Source organism: Geospiza fortis, unplaced genomic scaffold (assembly GCF_000277835.1).
Source record: "Geospiza fortis unplaced genomic scaffold, GeoFor_1.0 scaffold130, whole genome shotgun sequence".
Taxonomy (NCBI): Eukaryota; Metazoa; Chordata; class Aves; order Passeriformes; family Thraupidae; genus Geospiza; species Geospiza fortis.
The window spans coordinates 10,825,733-10,840,705 of NW_005054300.1; the positions used below are offsets into that span (position 1 = coordinate 10,825,733).

Consider the following 14,973-nt stretch of genomic DNA (forward strand, 5'->3'; position numbering starts at 1 on the left):
ACCATGATAAAGGAAAAGCAGATGGAGGTAGGAACTGGCCCTGATCCTCCTTAAACTTCTGGAGGAGACTGAGGCAGAGGCAATGATCTCATATCTGTGACCCAAGCAGCAGATGCAGACAGCCTGAGCCCAATCCCCCCACCCCAGAGCACCCAGTGCACCCCAGCTCAGCAGTATCTCCAATGCAGGAGGAGGAGAGGACACTTCAAAAGCAGCCCTTCCAGTTGCCTTTGCCGGGAATGGAGAGCCAGAGCAGTGCTGGTGGAGATTGAATCTAGTGATTACTCTAAGGGATTTGCTGTCTCTTTCTTTACCCCTCTGTGTCTTTTTTTTTCTTTCTTTTTTTTTCTTTTCCCCCCCTTTTCCCTCCCTCTTATCCCTTTCGTGGTGCATTTGTCTTCGAGGAACCTGGGGTGTTCTTTTCATCAGTTCAATCTCTCTCTGGCACTTGAGTCCTGATTGGCTGAAGGACTTAGGGGAAAAAAAATCTTTAATTAAGTAGATAATCTCTTCTTAGGAAGTTCTGCGGCTCCATTTCACCAGCCCCCTTTAGCTCTTACTTTAGGATTGGTTATCCTTTGCAGAAGGTGGGATTCAGGAGGCATCCTCCTCTTCATCACACCAGGACTGCCGGGCAGAAAATAACTCCATCCCTTCCCTAAATTAGTTGTGCTTCTTTTTTATTTTTTTTTTCCTTTTCTCTGGTCGTGGTGGTACCCAAGTTTGGGGTTTTTTTAGGATCTCCTTTCTCCCTCTTTATTTGGATTTTAAATTTCACATGGACCCTTATCTGGGCATCTTCTTCCTCACTCCCTTCTTCCAGTCCTGCTATGCCTGGTGAGTATCAAGAGCATCACAGTCTGTGTCACAGACAGGTGCTCTTCCCAGATACCCTAAGGAAATTCCTCTTCACTTTCCTAAATGTCTCCTCTTTCTCACTTAGCTCAGTTCTGCTCTTTAATGGAATCAGATATTTAACCAAGTCCCTACACACTCATTGGCAGAGAGGTTAGATCTATGAAAGTCCCTCTTTTTCCCTGCACTTCCCAAAAATAACTAGGGGCCAGATTGTAAGCTGGGGTAAAATAGGGGAGAGTGGATGCTGAGACCTAGCCTCTCACTTTCAAGGGAAGATAACCCAATGGAAGAGAGAGAGACTTCTGTTTTTCCAAAAGCTCCCAGTCAGCTTGTCTTGTCTTAATTAAATCAAGAGGGGCTTCTCTCACGCTCCCCAAAGAGGACAGTCTGTGATTAAGAGCTCAGAGCCCACAGGGGTGAGTTAGATCCACAGGAGTGTCACTCTGGATGAGCAGCCTGAGAGCCCAGCTCCTTGGCACACACAGGGCAGAATTTCTTGTCTGAAATTCATGTATTAGGGTTTCCTGGGGAGCTGCTTTTGCTATGGCGATTGCTACAGCTCGGTTTCCAACCACCTGAGTCCCATCAGACCACATCTGCTGTGCACAAATCTGTGGCCATCTCCTGTGGACCTCTTGCTTTGTCCTGAGGAGGGTGTTATATTTATTTCCCAAAAAGTTCTTTAAGGGTGAACAGAAAGAGATTATGCTTGCATCAAATCCTGTATCATTCCTTGTGGGATATATCAGTCCCATTCCCAAAGGGAAATGGTCTCTGCAGGTATTTTTCCTATGTGATTTTTATTGAGTACTCAATTTTTTTTCTCAATTGCAGTGATGCCCTGGGGAATCTGCTCAGTGGGTTACAGACTTATCTCTAACAGCAAGCAAAGTCTTTTACCATTCAATTACTAAAATCCCCTGCCTTCTCCATAGCAGATCTCTAGGGTTATTACCATGGATGGAGAAATCAAAATTACAAAAAGAGAAACTAAAGAGTAAATGGGAACTCATTCCTGTTAGTCTGGAAATGAAATCTATGTTCTCTCAGAGATTTTCTACTCCTTTCATTAAAAGAATACGCTACAATTTGTATATGTCTAAATACTATAAAACAGCAAACTCAAGATAAACCTCCCTTCTGGAACAAGGGTCATATGTATGTTCTACAAAAAGGCTAGGGAAGAGCTCATGCTGATTTTATTGTTATTTTTCTGCTCTTCTTGTGTATGTGTCTTGCTTTCCTCATATAAATAGATTTAGAATACATTAAAAGAAAAAACCCCAACATTTTAAATAAACAGTCCAAAGCAGAGAAATTTCAGCACACAAAGTAGAGCTAAATATGGAAATCTAAGACATTTTCAGTCCAAAGTTGGAGGTTTAAATTCCTGTCTCTCAGTAGTTTTTATCTAAGAGAAAAGTTTATAGATCAAGACAACCTCGCTTCTCTCTTCATGTTGCTCATAGGTCATGAGTTCCAGAAAGAAAGGAAAATTGCAACCTTTATTTGAAATTATCATTTTGCAGACACTCTCCCTTAACTCTTTAGGAGAAAAACAAATTTGTGAGAGTCATAAAATAATTCTGCTTGAAATTTGTGCTGTTTTTCTCTATCTGATCCAATGGCTTAAAACACGTTATTTTTTTCTTATGATTTAATCACAAGAATTGGGAGTGGGAACATGGTGGGGGAGCAATATAGAACAACAACAACAATGTTTATACACACATATATATATACATATATATATATATATATGTGGCCACTTCCCTTCTTTGCATGTGGATTAATTTTTACCATTTAATGGACAATTCAACCAATGTACTATTTCTAGGTGATCAAAATGTCAGGGTTGCACTTAGGAACAAAATCTTCAAATAAATATAACAAAATAGAGAAAAATGAAGAAAAGTAAAGTTCAAAATGTTATTGAGTTGCTGCTCAGTTTCCTCTCCTGTGGGAATAATATAAAGATCCCTAACTCAGTAGTTTCCTCCTAAATGTATTTTTTACACTTCAGCTGTGGGACTGCCTTTGGTTTCCAGCCTCCCTGTTTTTCTAATAACCTCGGGGAGCTCATATTGAGAACAAAATTCAGATCCGAAAGGAAACTCTATCAATTTTCTCTATTTACAATAATGACAGTGAAGATGTAAATCCAGCTTTATAATTTTCTAAAGAGCAGAACCAGCAGCACAGTAGTCTGAGTGGGTGGTAAGGTATCAGACAAATATTGTAATGAGAGATTAGGTAGGGCTCTCAGGGCATATTAAACTAAGGAGAGTGATGCTAAACTGATGAGTGTGATGTTATTGGTTAAAGCTGTAAATGAGACAGAATTATCAGAGGCTTATTAGTATTTGATATGAGTAAAATATAATGGGACAGCTGCTTGGCAAGGTTCTTTGCTTTCAGATTTAATAAAAATATGATAGAAAACTCCTGCTGAAGATATTTACTAGCTTTGAGATAATTTTCTAATATTGGATCCAATGAAAATCTCTTGCCCTAGATTTACTTTTTACCTGGAGACATAGAGTTGTGCTGAGGGAAGCAGTGTGTCCTGGCCAGGGCCCTGCACAGCCTGGGGAGGGGGCAGAGGAGCTCGGGGGTGTCCTCCCTCTACCCGCTCAGCTACGAGCCTGCTCCGCTTCAGCCCGTGTAATGCTGTCCCGTAGTTTGAAGATGGAGGGAAAGGGGGTTACACAGCTAGAAACTCCCTGAGCTTTCTCTGAGAACAGAAATTACTTCAAATGTCTCTTTTCATGTGTGTGATACAAAAAAAAAATCACCAATGCCATAGAAATTGGGCTGGTTAACACCAGCTATGAATGCAACTACTTAGTTAGTTTAGTATTACACTCTGCTTTCCTTTAAAATGGAATGAAAATTTAGTAGAAGTACATAATTTCTTTTTTAAAATCACACTACAGACAAAACAATGAAGAGAGATTTTGGTAGTGATTCCTATTTGCAGTACAGAGATGATTCTAGAGACACTGTCACTATTGTACTGTATCTGTGTAAGTAGTGGCTTAATTGCTCTCTGCCCTTACTGGAGACTATATACAGAATGGAGATGCCTTTTCTTAGCTAAATTATAAGAGCAAAGAAAAGCACACAGATTCTGTCTCCGTTACTATCTTTCCTTCCCCCTCAATACAAGTAAGAAAAATTTCAGCCAGCCTCTAGCCAAATGATAGTCCCATCTTCCCCTCTCCTGAACGCACCTGAAGCTGAAGAGTTAAATGTTGGGGTGTCAAGTGCACAAAACACTTGAAACTTTGTGAATCCTCTACTTGTTTAAGTCCTACAAACCCAGCCAGCAGCCTGCCTGCCTGTTGATCTGAGAGCTCAAGGAAAATGCCTTCAGTCTCTCTGACTTTATAAACTGTTTAGAATAACCTGCTGGGAAAATGCTACTGTATCATTTGCTCAGCTGCAGATGGAGAATTGGCATATCCTGAACTTGGCCTTTTTGTGGACCTTGAGGTTTATCCTGGAAGGAACAGATCCTCTGCTTCAATGCAGTCATGTCAATTGACTCCTGCTAACAGGCTGGTTTGCTGTAAACTGACATTGTGGATTACCGTCCTCCTAAAGCCGTCCTTGCAACTTCTCAGATGTTCCTAATCCAAGGGTTTGGATTAGGAAGCAAATCCCTTCTATATACTGAGAATTTGGGTTTTCCTACTCACATGGGAAACAATGCAGATGTGATATATCTCTTTTTTTGGTGACAAAAACAAGATAAGAGAGGACTTGCAATTTTCTAGCTCTTGCCTACGCAGGAGCATTTTACCAGAGTTTTCTCACAGCTGCTATCAGGGGCCCAGATTCACACTGACACCATCCTGAGTGTGGTCCCCAAAGCAAAGCACTTAAGGTCAAGGCAATGGACAGAAGGGAAACCAGATGGAAAAATGACTTGTTCATGCTGCTACCCAGTTGCGTTAGGATGGGGACCCATGGAGCTTGCACAGTCTGATTAGCCCTAGGTTCATGGCCCTGTGTGATTCAGGTCACCCGATGCTCTAATCACTCAGCTACAGATGCCGTCTCTCCAAGTCCCAGGAAATATTTAATTAGCTGTACAATGCAGAAGCAGCTTCCAAAGGAAAATTCCTCTGCAAAACAACCATCGACTTCGTGCTAAAGTGCCCATGGGGGCTGGAGCACAGCCGGGTCTGAATCCCAAGCCTGGAACAAAGGGAAAGAATCTCCTGTTCTCACAGTCCACTCCTGTTTACACCCAGGGGACTCTTTCCCAAAGAAAGCTTCATAAATGTAAACATATTTTCACCAAAAAACCCATAAAAACCAAAGCAAAACAAAAGAAAGCTAACTTGCCAGAATGAAATGTTGCAAACTCAATTCTCCTAACTCTAAACTGTAACAGCAAAGATCAGGTTTCTTGTGATTTTGACCAAGCTAAAGTAATGAGACCTTCTTTTGTGGTGTACTTTGGAAAGGATCTCTGTGGGTGCAGTTCTGGTGGAGGTGAAGTGGGCTTGCTAACTGCACAAGTGGTTTTCCAGGGCAGGACAGAATCCTCTCTCAATCTCTCACGTGTCTCATGTCTGGGCACCAGTCCTGCCACCCTGTCTGTCCCCGTGTCAATGGCAGGGCTGCATTTTGACCCTCAGCTTTGGACAGCATTGCCTGCTTCTGACTGCGCTTGAGCCCACCCTGGGATGCCCCCACAGTGTCTGTGCTGGATTTGTAGCACAAAAAGACAGTATCTTTCTCTCCCTTATGAGGGAATACCTGTGGTTCGTTTGAAGCAGAACATAATTTTGAGAAGAAGTTGAAGAACCAAGTTTCTACCAGTGCATGCTCTGTCATTTTCCCAATCACTCACTCACTGCAAGATCTCAATCCACTCATTCCACCTCGCTGGCCCCAGTGTCCTCTCTGGGTGATAACCGCAGTCACCCATTTCTCTTGAAGTGCTGAGTTCCAGCAGGGAAAATGTTCCACAGACTCATCAGAAATAGTGATGAGTATTATTTTATAAACCTTGAGAGAGTGGAATTAGGTATTTTTAGGAGACTCTCTCTTTTCTTACTTCATTTCTGATTTGGGATATTTCGAGTTGACTCTTGGGCTTTTTCAAAGTGTCAGTCCTTTCTGCCATGATGCAGCTAAGCAGGATTCACCCAGCCATTCTCCAAATTCTGCAGGTGGTCACTGCACCATATGGAGTCCTAACACTGACTGACCATTTGCACAGAAACAGTCTTTCTTACTGGAGAAAGACTCAGACCAGACAGCATCCATTCTGCAATGCCATACTGTTGAAGACAAGCCACACTGCCTGACCCTTGGAGATGATCCCTCCACAATTTCAGTGGGAACAGCAGAAAGCTTAGTTTTGTCTAGGACCTCCCACCCACCCCAAGACCCCAGGGTCCCCTGCACAGTGTCCAGGAGGATGAGAAGGACAGGTATATTTGTGTTCAGCCATCACCATAACCTGACCAAGAGGAGAGTGTGGGCAGTAAGGCATGGTACCACAGGAAAACAAGGGATTGTGATGTGGAGAGATGCATCTGGACTCATATTGCAAAGAAGCAGTGGTGTGATGCCCTCCTTCCCTCAGCATGGTCCCACTCCTGGGGCTGGGAGAAGTGCTACCCTGACTTTAGTCAAGTGAGGTAAAAAGCAAGGCTAGGGGAACCAAAAAGCTAAATAAGGGGTAGATTGGTACAAAGGGTAGCTGAGCAGAGGAAAGCTAAAGGAGGGAGCAGTGAAGGAACGGCAGCCCAGTACAGCCTGAGGGGAGCAGGGTGGGGGGAAGGGGACAGCACTGTCCTGTTCCTTAGGGAGCAGCAAAGGGACATGGAGGAGAGACCAGAGACGCCTGCAGCCAGGAGACAGGCAGACTGTGGGGGAGTGAGAGGAGAGCCCTGGGATGCCTGGCATTCCCCAGGCCCCTCCACCATCACCCCCTCCCTGCTGACACTGTCTCTATCTTCCAGGTCAGTGAATAATTTTCTGATGACGGGCCCCAAGGTAAGAGAAATCCCTTTGATCTCTGTCCCTGATTCCACTAAACCCAGAGAGGGAAGGAGAGAGAGAGAGGGGCTCCTCCTTCCCACTCCTCTCCACTCAGCCTTGGCCAGAACTCCCCCCACCCCCAGGTTTCAAGCAATAAGGCAAAGAGAAAGGCCAGGAACTTGTGAGCTCCTTGGGCTGCATGAGCCCTGAGCAATGCTGACCTGGTGCTCTTTTAAGTTGGTTGGGGCCAGATTCTGGAGATTTGTCTATTGATGCCAGCCAAGGCTCTCACCTGACATCTATTGCTTCCTGAGGATCAGGTTGGCATCAGGGCCCACACTGATCTAGCCGGAAAGTATTTCCTGTGGGCCCTGTAAAACATACTTCCTCAAGGAGCACAACTAGAATTGCTAGGACTTTGTTCCATATTTTTGACCCCTCACATCCTTGTGCTCCTCTTTCAGAGGCTTTTTTTCTTAGCCAGGACCAGTTGTAAAATGTACCCAAATTTGGTTCTGGCTATTCCCCAGCAACACCTCCAAGCCCATCTATCTCCCAATATACTGGTGGAGCAACCTTGCCCCAAAGCACTAGCTCTTCCCCATGGGCTGTGGTGAAGAAGAAGGCAGGTTGGGGCATCTGCTAGCCTGGAGCTCCCTGACCTGAGCAGAAAGCTGTTTCCTCTCATGGTGGAGAGATAAGGGGTTCCCCATGGCAGAGGCTGGCTGACACATTTCCTAATGTGGCTAACAGCCAAGAGCGGAGCTTTCTCCCACAGGAGGCTCAGGCTCTGACCCAGCTCCGCAGGAAATGGGTGTGCTGCGGGTGGTGGTGAGCTTCCCAGGGAAGCCGAGCCAGGAAGACCCTCTGAGCTCTGTACGTCTTGTCTCTGTAAGATGGCACACAGGTCACCTTCAGTTGGAAATACGCATTGTCCCTGTGCTGACGCCCAGCTCTGTTCCTAGGCCTATCTCATCTACTCCAGCAGTGTGGCGGCCGGGGCGCAGAGCGGCATCGAGGAGTGCAAGTTCCAGTTCGCCTGGGACCGCTGGAACTGCCCAGAGAGGGCACTGCAGCTCTCCAGCCACAGCGGGCTGCGCAGTGGTAAGGAAAGTATTGGATACCACTACTGGGACCCCCTTGCTACAGGTTAGAGCCCATGGCCCCCTCCTCTCTTCCCAAGTGTCTCCTTTTCTTCCCCATTCCCACCTGGGAAGTGCCTTTCCCAGGAATCCCCCAGAGGGATCTCCCCAGGAGACCTCTTCACCCATCAGCTCCCAGACACAGTGAGATCTAGCTCCAAGGCCTCCTTGCAATGCCAGCCTTACCCATGGACCTGCAGAACCCCAACTGGCACAGGACCAAACCTTACACAACAGTCTCCCCACAAGGACGCATCCCCCTGACCTGCACATGGCCTGCTGGACACCATGCCTAGATGGTGTCTCAGGGTATCCCAGGGAGGCTGAGAACCAGCATAGGCTGCCTGGGTAGCAAGCAGAAGGATAAGGCTGAAGGGAGCAGGAAAGTTCATCAGTGGCTGTGCTCTGGCCAAGAGACAGGACAAAAGTCTTCCTACATCTGCCAGATGTCAGAATCACCCTAGGCAGAAATCCAGCATCGCTGACCTGGGCCACTGTAGGGCATGGGGCTGTGGTCATTGTCACTGTATCCTACTCCTTAACTATTTGCAGGTCCCAGGAAATATTTCAGTGCATATCTGGCCCTCTAGGCCTATGTTTCATGCTTTGTAAAAGCAGGACCTGGGTGTGGAGGAGAGCCTCAGGCCTCTGGTGGGACTGGCAGCAGACAAGAGACCAGAGCCCCAGGCAGAGGTGGACAAAGGTTTCAAAGCGGGGTCTTGAGGAGACAATTGCAGCACAAGGCCCGCTCTGAGACCAGAAGCAGGCCCCAGAACCATTCCTGTCAAGGTTATCTGCTCACATCCACACCCTGCTGGTATTAAAGGAAAGCCAAAGGCTCAGGGAAGCCAGCTGATGATCCCCAGACTGATCCTGGTGGGTATGGTCACTGCTCAGAGCCCTTTCAGCAGAAGGTACAGCTTGAGAGGACTGTAGGGAAGGAGCTCTTTGATACTTGGAGAGGACCCCTTCCTGTTGGGGTGTGTTAGTGACAAGTGGGGGACATTGGCAGTCTTCTGTGCTATATCACCACTCTTGAGGTCCCACAAGGACAGTCAGGTACTATCTCCTCCACACCCTTCCAAATGACATGAGTCAGTCTGGATCATATTTGGAAGATTCTATCTTCATGCAGTTCAAGCCCAAACTAAGCTAATCTGTAGGGCCTCTTCTCCACCCACAAAGACTTCCCCACTGCAGATGTCCTGTGCAGACTCCTGCACAGGAGGAACAATTTCTAACACTGCCCTTGCCATGAAATCTTTTGCACATCTGCTCTCTTTGTATTCCCCCTTGACAGCAAACCGAGAAACAGCCTTTGTCCACGCCATCAGCTCTGCGGGTGTCATGTACACGCTGACCCGGAACTGCAGCCTGGGGGATTTTGACAACTGTGGCTGTGACGACTCCCGCAATGGACAGCTGGGTAAGGAGGGATGAGCTGCTGCCCCTCACTTGTCCCAAGTGGCAGGAGAAGCTCTTCTCTCCTCCACTGAGGCCTGCAGAAACACCTCCCCATCCTGGTCCCCACACCCAGGAATAATGCCCAGAGAAAAGCTTTCCCTGGTTCAAACCAAAGTAGCTCTCTGGAAGCTAACGGAGCCAACTCCAGTTTACACCAGCCAAGCTCTTGATGCTTTCCATTACTTTCCAAATGAGCAGGAAAGTAGAAGGGGTTGCAGTTTCCCTGGTTCAAGTCAAGAACTCTAAGCTGCTGGAGAGAATGACTATATCATACAGGCAGAGGAATGGATCTGTTGCCATGCTCCTAAATGATCTTGGTCTAGCAGCACAGTCAGGGACCTCAGGGCTCCCAGGGTCTGCAGGACCAGGCTGGCCCCACAGCAGAATGACAATGAGAAAAAGCAGGGTGGCATTCATAAACCTTCCTAGCACTCATCAGCATGACAGGCACACAGGAGCACAACCAGGAGAATCACTGTGGGTGCACACAGCCATCACACCCTCCACATGCCAGTGATATCCAGGCCCTCAGCCACCAAGCACCCCTGGTGGGGAACTCCAGGCTGCACCACTTCAGTTCTCTGCTCAGCTTTCACAGAAAACACTGACATTTAGGGGTTTTGTTTTGAATAGAAAGAGGTCAAATTTCAAATTATCAAGATTTTGTAAAAGCCATGCCCTGCTCAGCTACACTAGGCAGTCAGTATGCGTCACTTTATGACAAACTCCTCTGGAGTGTCCAGTATTTAGCAATTTACTTTACTGGCTGATAGTTTTGAAAACAGCCGCTACTGCATAGGTGTCCAAATTTGGGAATGCCTGTCTCTAGCAGAGCAAGACTTTTGGGTAACAACACATCAAATTCTATCTTCTCTGGAAAACCAAGTTAGTCATGCTACATTTCCTTTCCCCCAGATATAGCTGGCTTTAATACAAAACTTTCCATTGTGGAAAGTGCCTTGTAAGGCACAGGAAACTTTTGGGCTTCACCAAAACGGCATGATTCAATTCAGCCATAGGACTGAATCCAAGCTGCTGAAAGGTTTTTCTACTTCCTTCAGTCCCAGTTCTTGATTTGGACTGCATCATCCACTGCAATTACCCACCTCCCATGAAGCACACCTGTCTCTCCCTGGGAGAGGGGATCATGATGCCCTGGGGAAGTGCAGGCAAAGGCCAGGCCTCTCCAGAGAGACACGAGGCCATTAAACCACAACTCCCAACATGTACCAATGTGGCATGTCAGGATCAGAATGTTCCAGATTTCAAATCTTCATTAAAAATCTGGCATCTTTCTCTAGGAGAAAAAAAACAGCATGATGTTTTTCCAGTCCCACTCAGCTCCCACTCAGTTAAGAAAAGTACTTTCACATATTTTTGTGTAATTTCACAGTTCTTTGCTGACTCCCTTGTTTCTTGATGGTAACTAGAAAATCAGACCCCTCTAAGATGCCAAACATCATCTCAGAATTCGGGGTGTGCCAAAACCACAGCCTCCTTGATGCATGTGTGCCAGGTTTGGGCTGTTCTAGGCAGAGGGGGATCTGTTGCCTCTGACCAGGATGCCTCCACCACTTTGTTAATCCAAGTTAGCAAGATGCTGTTCCTGCAAGTCACTCTGAACCAGCTGAAGTTAGGGTTTGAGGAGTGATTAGAGATCCAAAGGTTTATCTGCAAGTCTGCTAATGCACGGTAACTGACAGCTTCTAAATCCTGCTCTATAGAAAGCCTGGAAAGCCCTGTGTTTGCTGTACAGGACATACCCCTCTGCTGCCTGCCTGAGCCACTTACTATCCAGGCCTCAGGAGAAATGTCATGAACTCAATGGGAGGGAATCTGGGGTCTGTGTGGTGAAAGGCTGGATTTGCCCCACAGCCTCCATTCCCTCCCATCACTTCTGAATCCTCTCCTGGTTCTTTGACAGCACACATCTCATCTCCTTTCTTAGGGGGACAAGGCTGGCTGTGGGGAGGCTGCAGCGATAATGTGGGCTTTGGGGAAGCTATTTCCAAGCAGTTTGTGGATGCCCTGGAGACTGGACAAGATGCCAGAGCTGCTATGAACCTGCATAACAACGAGGCAGGTAGAAAGGTGAGCGCCTCTCTCCCTCCAGAGCTGACAGTGCATACCAAATTGGCTCTGAGCATTCACTGTGGAGAGTCACAATTTGATGTGGCTAAAAACACATGTCCCGAAGAAACAACTTCCTGGGGGCGATGGCAGCAGCACAGTGGTGTCTGCTCTAAGGTAGCAAAGCTTCTGTGTACAGTGTTAATGACTTTCTGCAGTCCTCCTTCTCCAGTTCAAGGAGGGGAGCACTGTGGAAAAGCAAATCTGTGAGCTTCAGGACTACTGTGCAGGGAGAATTGATGCCAAACTCCTCCACAGGCCTGAAGCCATGGTTCTGCATGAATTGCAGCACAGAAACGGCCCCTCTGGGTTTTTTTTTTCTTGAACTCCTCTCTCTGATCACCCTGTAGGCAGTGAAAGGGACCATGAAGCGGACTTGCAAATGCCATGGTGTGTCAGGGAGCTGCACCACCCAGACGTGCTGGCTGCAGTTGCCCGAGTTTCGGGAGGTGGGCACTTACCTCAAGGAGAGGTACCACAAAGCCCTGAAGGTGGACTTGCTGCAGGGAGCAGGGAACAGCGCTGCCAGCCGGGGTGCCATCGCTGAGACCTTCAGTTCCATCTCCAAGAAGGAACTGGTCCATTTGGAAGACTCTCCTGACTACTGCCTGGAGAACAAGACGCTGGGGCTGCTGGGCACGGAGGGCAGGGAGTGCCTGAAGAGGGGCAAGGCGCTCAGCAAGTGGGAGAAGCGGAGCTGCCGGCGGCTGTGCGGGGACTGCGGGCTGGCGGTGGAGGAGAGGCGAGCCGAGATGGTGTCCAGCTGCAACTGCAAGTTCCACTGGTGCTGCGCGGTGCGCTGCGAGCAGTGCCGCAAACGGGTCACCAAGTACTTCTGTGTCCGCAAGGAGAAGCGCGAGCGGAGCGGGGGTGGCGGAGCCAGCCGCAAGCTCAAGAGAAAGCTCTAACTTGCTTCTGCTCCTCCACAGTCCTGCCCGCCCCTCTCCTCTCCTGCCCTTCCCATCAGCTCCTGGCACCATTTCTGTTTGGCATAGTTTTGTCTCATTCCCACTGCTGCCTCAATGGGGCTTGGGCAAGGCAAAAGAGTTTTGTACGAGTGCTCAGGCCTTGCCCATACAGGGCTTTAGTGCAGTGAGCAATGTCTTCTGGGGAGACTTTCAAGTGTTCCCAAAACAAGGTGAGACTCGGTCCCTTCAACTCAGTGTCACTCTATCCAGTGACTATGGCATTATCTCTGAAAGCACAGGACGTCTTGGTGGCTCCTGTGGTTTTGAGCTGGTCTGTTCCCCAAACAACACCTGCTCTAGGCTTTTGAGTAAGTGAGATAAACAGAATAAGGAAACTGAGATGGCACCAACAATTGGGCAACTCAGATCAGTAATCTGTAAATGAGAGGAGGCTTTTAAAAAAATAGAGGTACTAAAACAGTTATGGCCTCAGGCCTACACTATGAGGAAATACAAAAGACATGCAACTCCTTTCTCAGCAAGCCAGCCTCCAGGGACCCCACAGCTTTGCTAAGCTCTCCAGTGCTTTACTTTACATTTGAAATGGCAGCAGCAAGATCGAAACTGCTGCTTGATCTGCCCATTACACAGCTGTCCAAAACAGGGGTCCCATCACTTGATTTTTACACGTTTTCTCTGTGTCTTCCAACTCTCCGGGTCTGGTCTCCCTTTTTAGGCCAGCATTGCTATCAAAGCCCCTGACTGATGCCATAAAGATGTCCTCACACTTCACTACCTCCTTTCTCCCAATTGCTCCCAGAGAGGAGCCGCCAAGCTGAGCCTCCTCCCCATGTCCTGGTGTACTTGCCAAGCACTCTTACCCTGTCAGCTAACTAACTAAATATTTCTTCCTAGTCTGAGAAAATAATGTCAGTTACTATTTAATGGTGGTGTAAATAGGAAAGTGAAGCACTTTGAAGTTTAATTTATTGCACAGCTACTGTGATGTATACATAACAGTTTTTCCTCTACCACTTATTGTATATATTCTATAGGCTAAGCAAACAGCAGGAAGATTTGGTTGATGCATCTCTGTTCCCTTGCTGAGGCTAGGGGAGGGAGGTAAGAAGCTGCCAGCTGCAGGACTTGGGGAAGCTCACTGCACCATCACAGCAATCTTCCCCTGTGCTGCGATAAGATCATCTACTTTGTTGTTTGAAGTGTCCTTTAGCCAGACAAGAAGCCAGCAGAGCTGTTACTGGCCATTAGACCCATCTTGTAGCCAATATTTGTAAACCAATAGCCAATGCAATAAATCAGTAGCCAAGTGCTTGCAAAATGCTGTTGTGTCTAAGTGGCTGGGTGTTCTTTTGTCCCATTTTGCATGTGTACGTCGAAATTTAAGCATCCTAGAGATTAAAACACGCTGCTTACCCATCTGAGCCCAGGAAGACCTAACCAGTTCTAGCCAGCACAACCTCAGCCCTCGTCACAAGGGGAAAGGATGTGCTCTCTCCTGAGCTTGCTTGAGGATGCATCCAATTGCAATGCAACTGCCAGGAGGAAATGGGGTGGGAGGGGGGCAGGCATGGCCCAGTTGCCCACTACATAGCTGATATATTAAAGACACTCAGCAGCCTGTATTTGTCTCTCCATTATCTATTAGTACCTTGATTCTAGGACTACCTCACAGGGAGCAGGAATTTGGACCTCGGGTCTCAGAGCAAGAGCATTCCCGTCAAGCACGAATCTGGCCTTTCGAAGATTGCAAGAAACCTTGGCCCATTCTCAGGGAAAACTGAAACACTTCCACTTCACACACAAACCACCACTGTTTGCACAGAAGTTCTTACTAGCACAGTGGGCCTGCCCAAGGTCCCTTGCATCCCCGGCAGCAGTTCCCCTACGTCCCTGTGGTTGGTCAGGAAAGGAAGGAGGAAGCAAGAGCCTCTCGACCACCAGGGAAAGCTCCAGCATGGGCCTCCCTTTTCCTTCTGGCTCTCCCCGTTCCACAGTCAGCTGGAAAAGCTGTAGAAGCCGCTTCCCTCTTCCTCCCTCTCGTAGTCCATCTCTCCCCTGCTGACACTGCTGCCCGCGCAGGCCGTGGCACAGCCCCGGCTGTGGCGGTGGCGGCTGCTGGCGCAGGGGACATGTGGGGCACCTCAGCGACAGCCGCACCGCCACACGCTGCTTCCGCCGGGGAAACGGCGACACCGCAGCTGCAGAATGTGCTGACCTCAGCAGCGGGTCCCCCCTCCCGGCGCACGGAGCCCTCAGCGGTAAAGGCCCTGCTGCCATTGTGGGCAGGATTGGATGCTTCCATGTATTCATTTCGGTTTAATGAAGGCGCATTCCTCAGAGGAGAAATATTTACATTCAGCTTCCCAGGTGGTCACCTTCGCCCAGATGACACACAAACAGGCAGCCCCCCGCTCCCTTTTCCAATCCCAACCTCTTTAGAGGGCTCG

At 47.9% G+C, this 14,973-nt stretch overlaps 1 protein-coding gene across 1 annotated transcript; it reads left to right on the top strand.

The window, feature by feature from the left end:
* The first annotated feature begins 540 nt into the window (after window positions 1–540).
* On the top strand, window positions 541–13,844 carry WNT8B (Wnt family member 8B). The gene is made up of 6 exons (XM_031063949.1): window positions 541–837; window positions 6,843–6,876; window positions 7,827–7,965; window positions 9,304–9,429; window positions 11,416–11,558; window positions 11,948–13,844. Exons 1-6 carry the CDS (start codon window positions 779–781, stop codon window positions 12,503–12,505), a joined length of 1,059 nt encoding a protein of 352 aa, XP_030919809.1. The 5' UTR covers window positions 541–778; the 3' UTR covers window positions 12,506–13,844.
* Window positions 13,845–14,973: the final 1,129 nt, after the last annotated feature.

Bases quoted from the DNA above. Each gene is read 5' to 3' on its own strand.
- WNT8B (XM_031063949.1), top strand. From the start codon at position 779: ATGGACCCTTATCTGGGCATCTTCTTCCTCACTCCCTTCTTCCAGTCC. The intron at 838-6,842 runs GTGAGTATCAAG...TCTATCTTCCAG, and splicing joins TTCCAGTCCTGCTATGCCTG to GTCAGTGAATAATTTTCTGA. The intron at 6,877-7,826 runs GTAAGAGAAATC...CTCTGTTCCTAG, and splicing joins TTCTGATGACGGGCCCCAAG to GCCTATCTCATCTACTCCAG.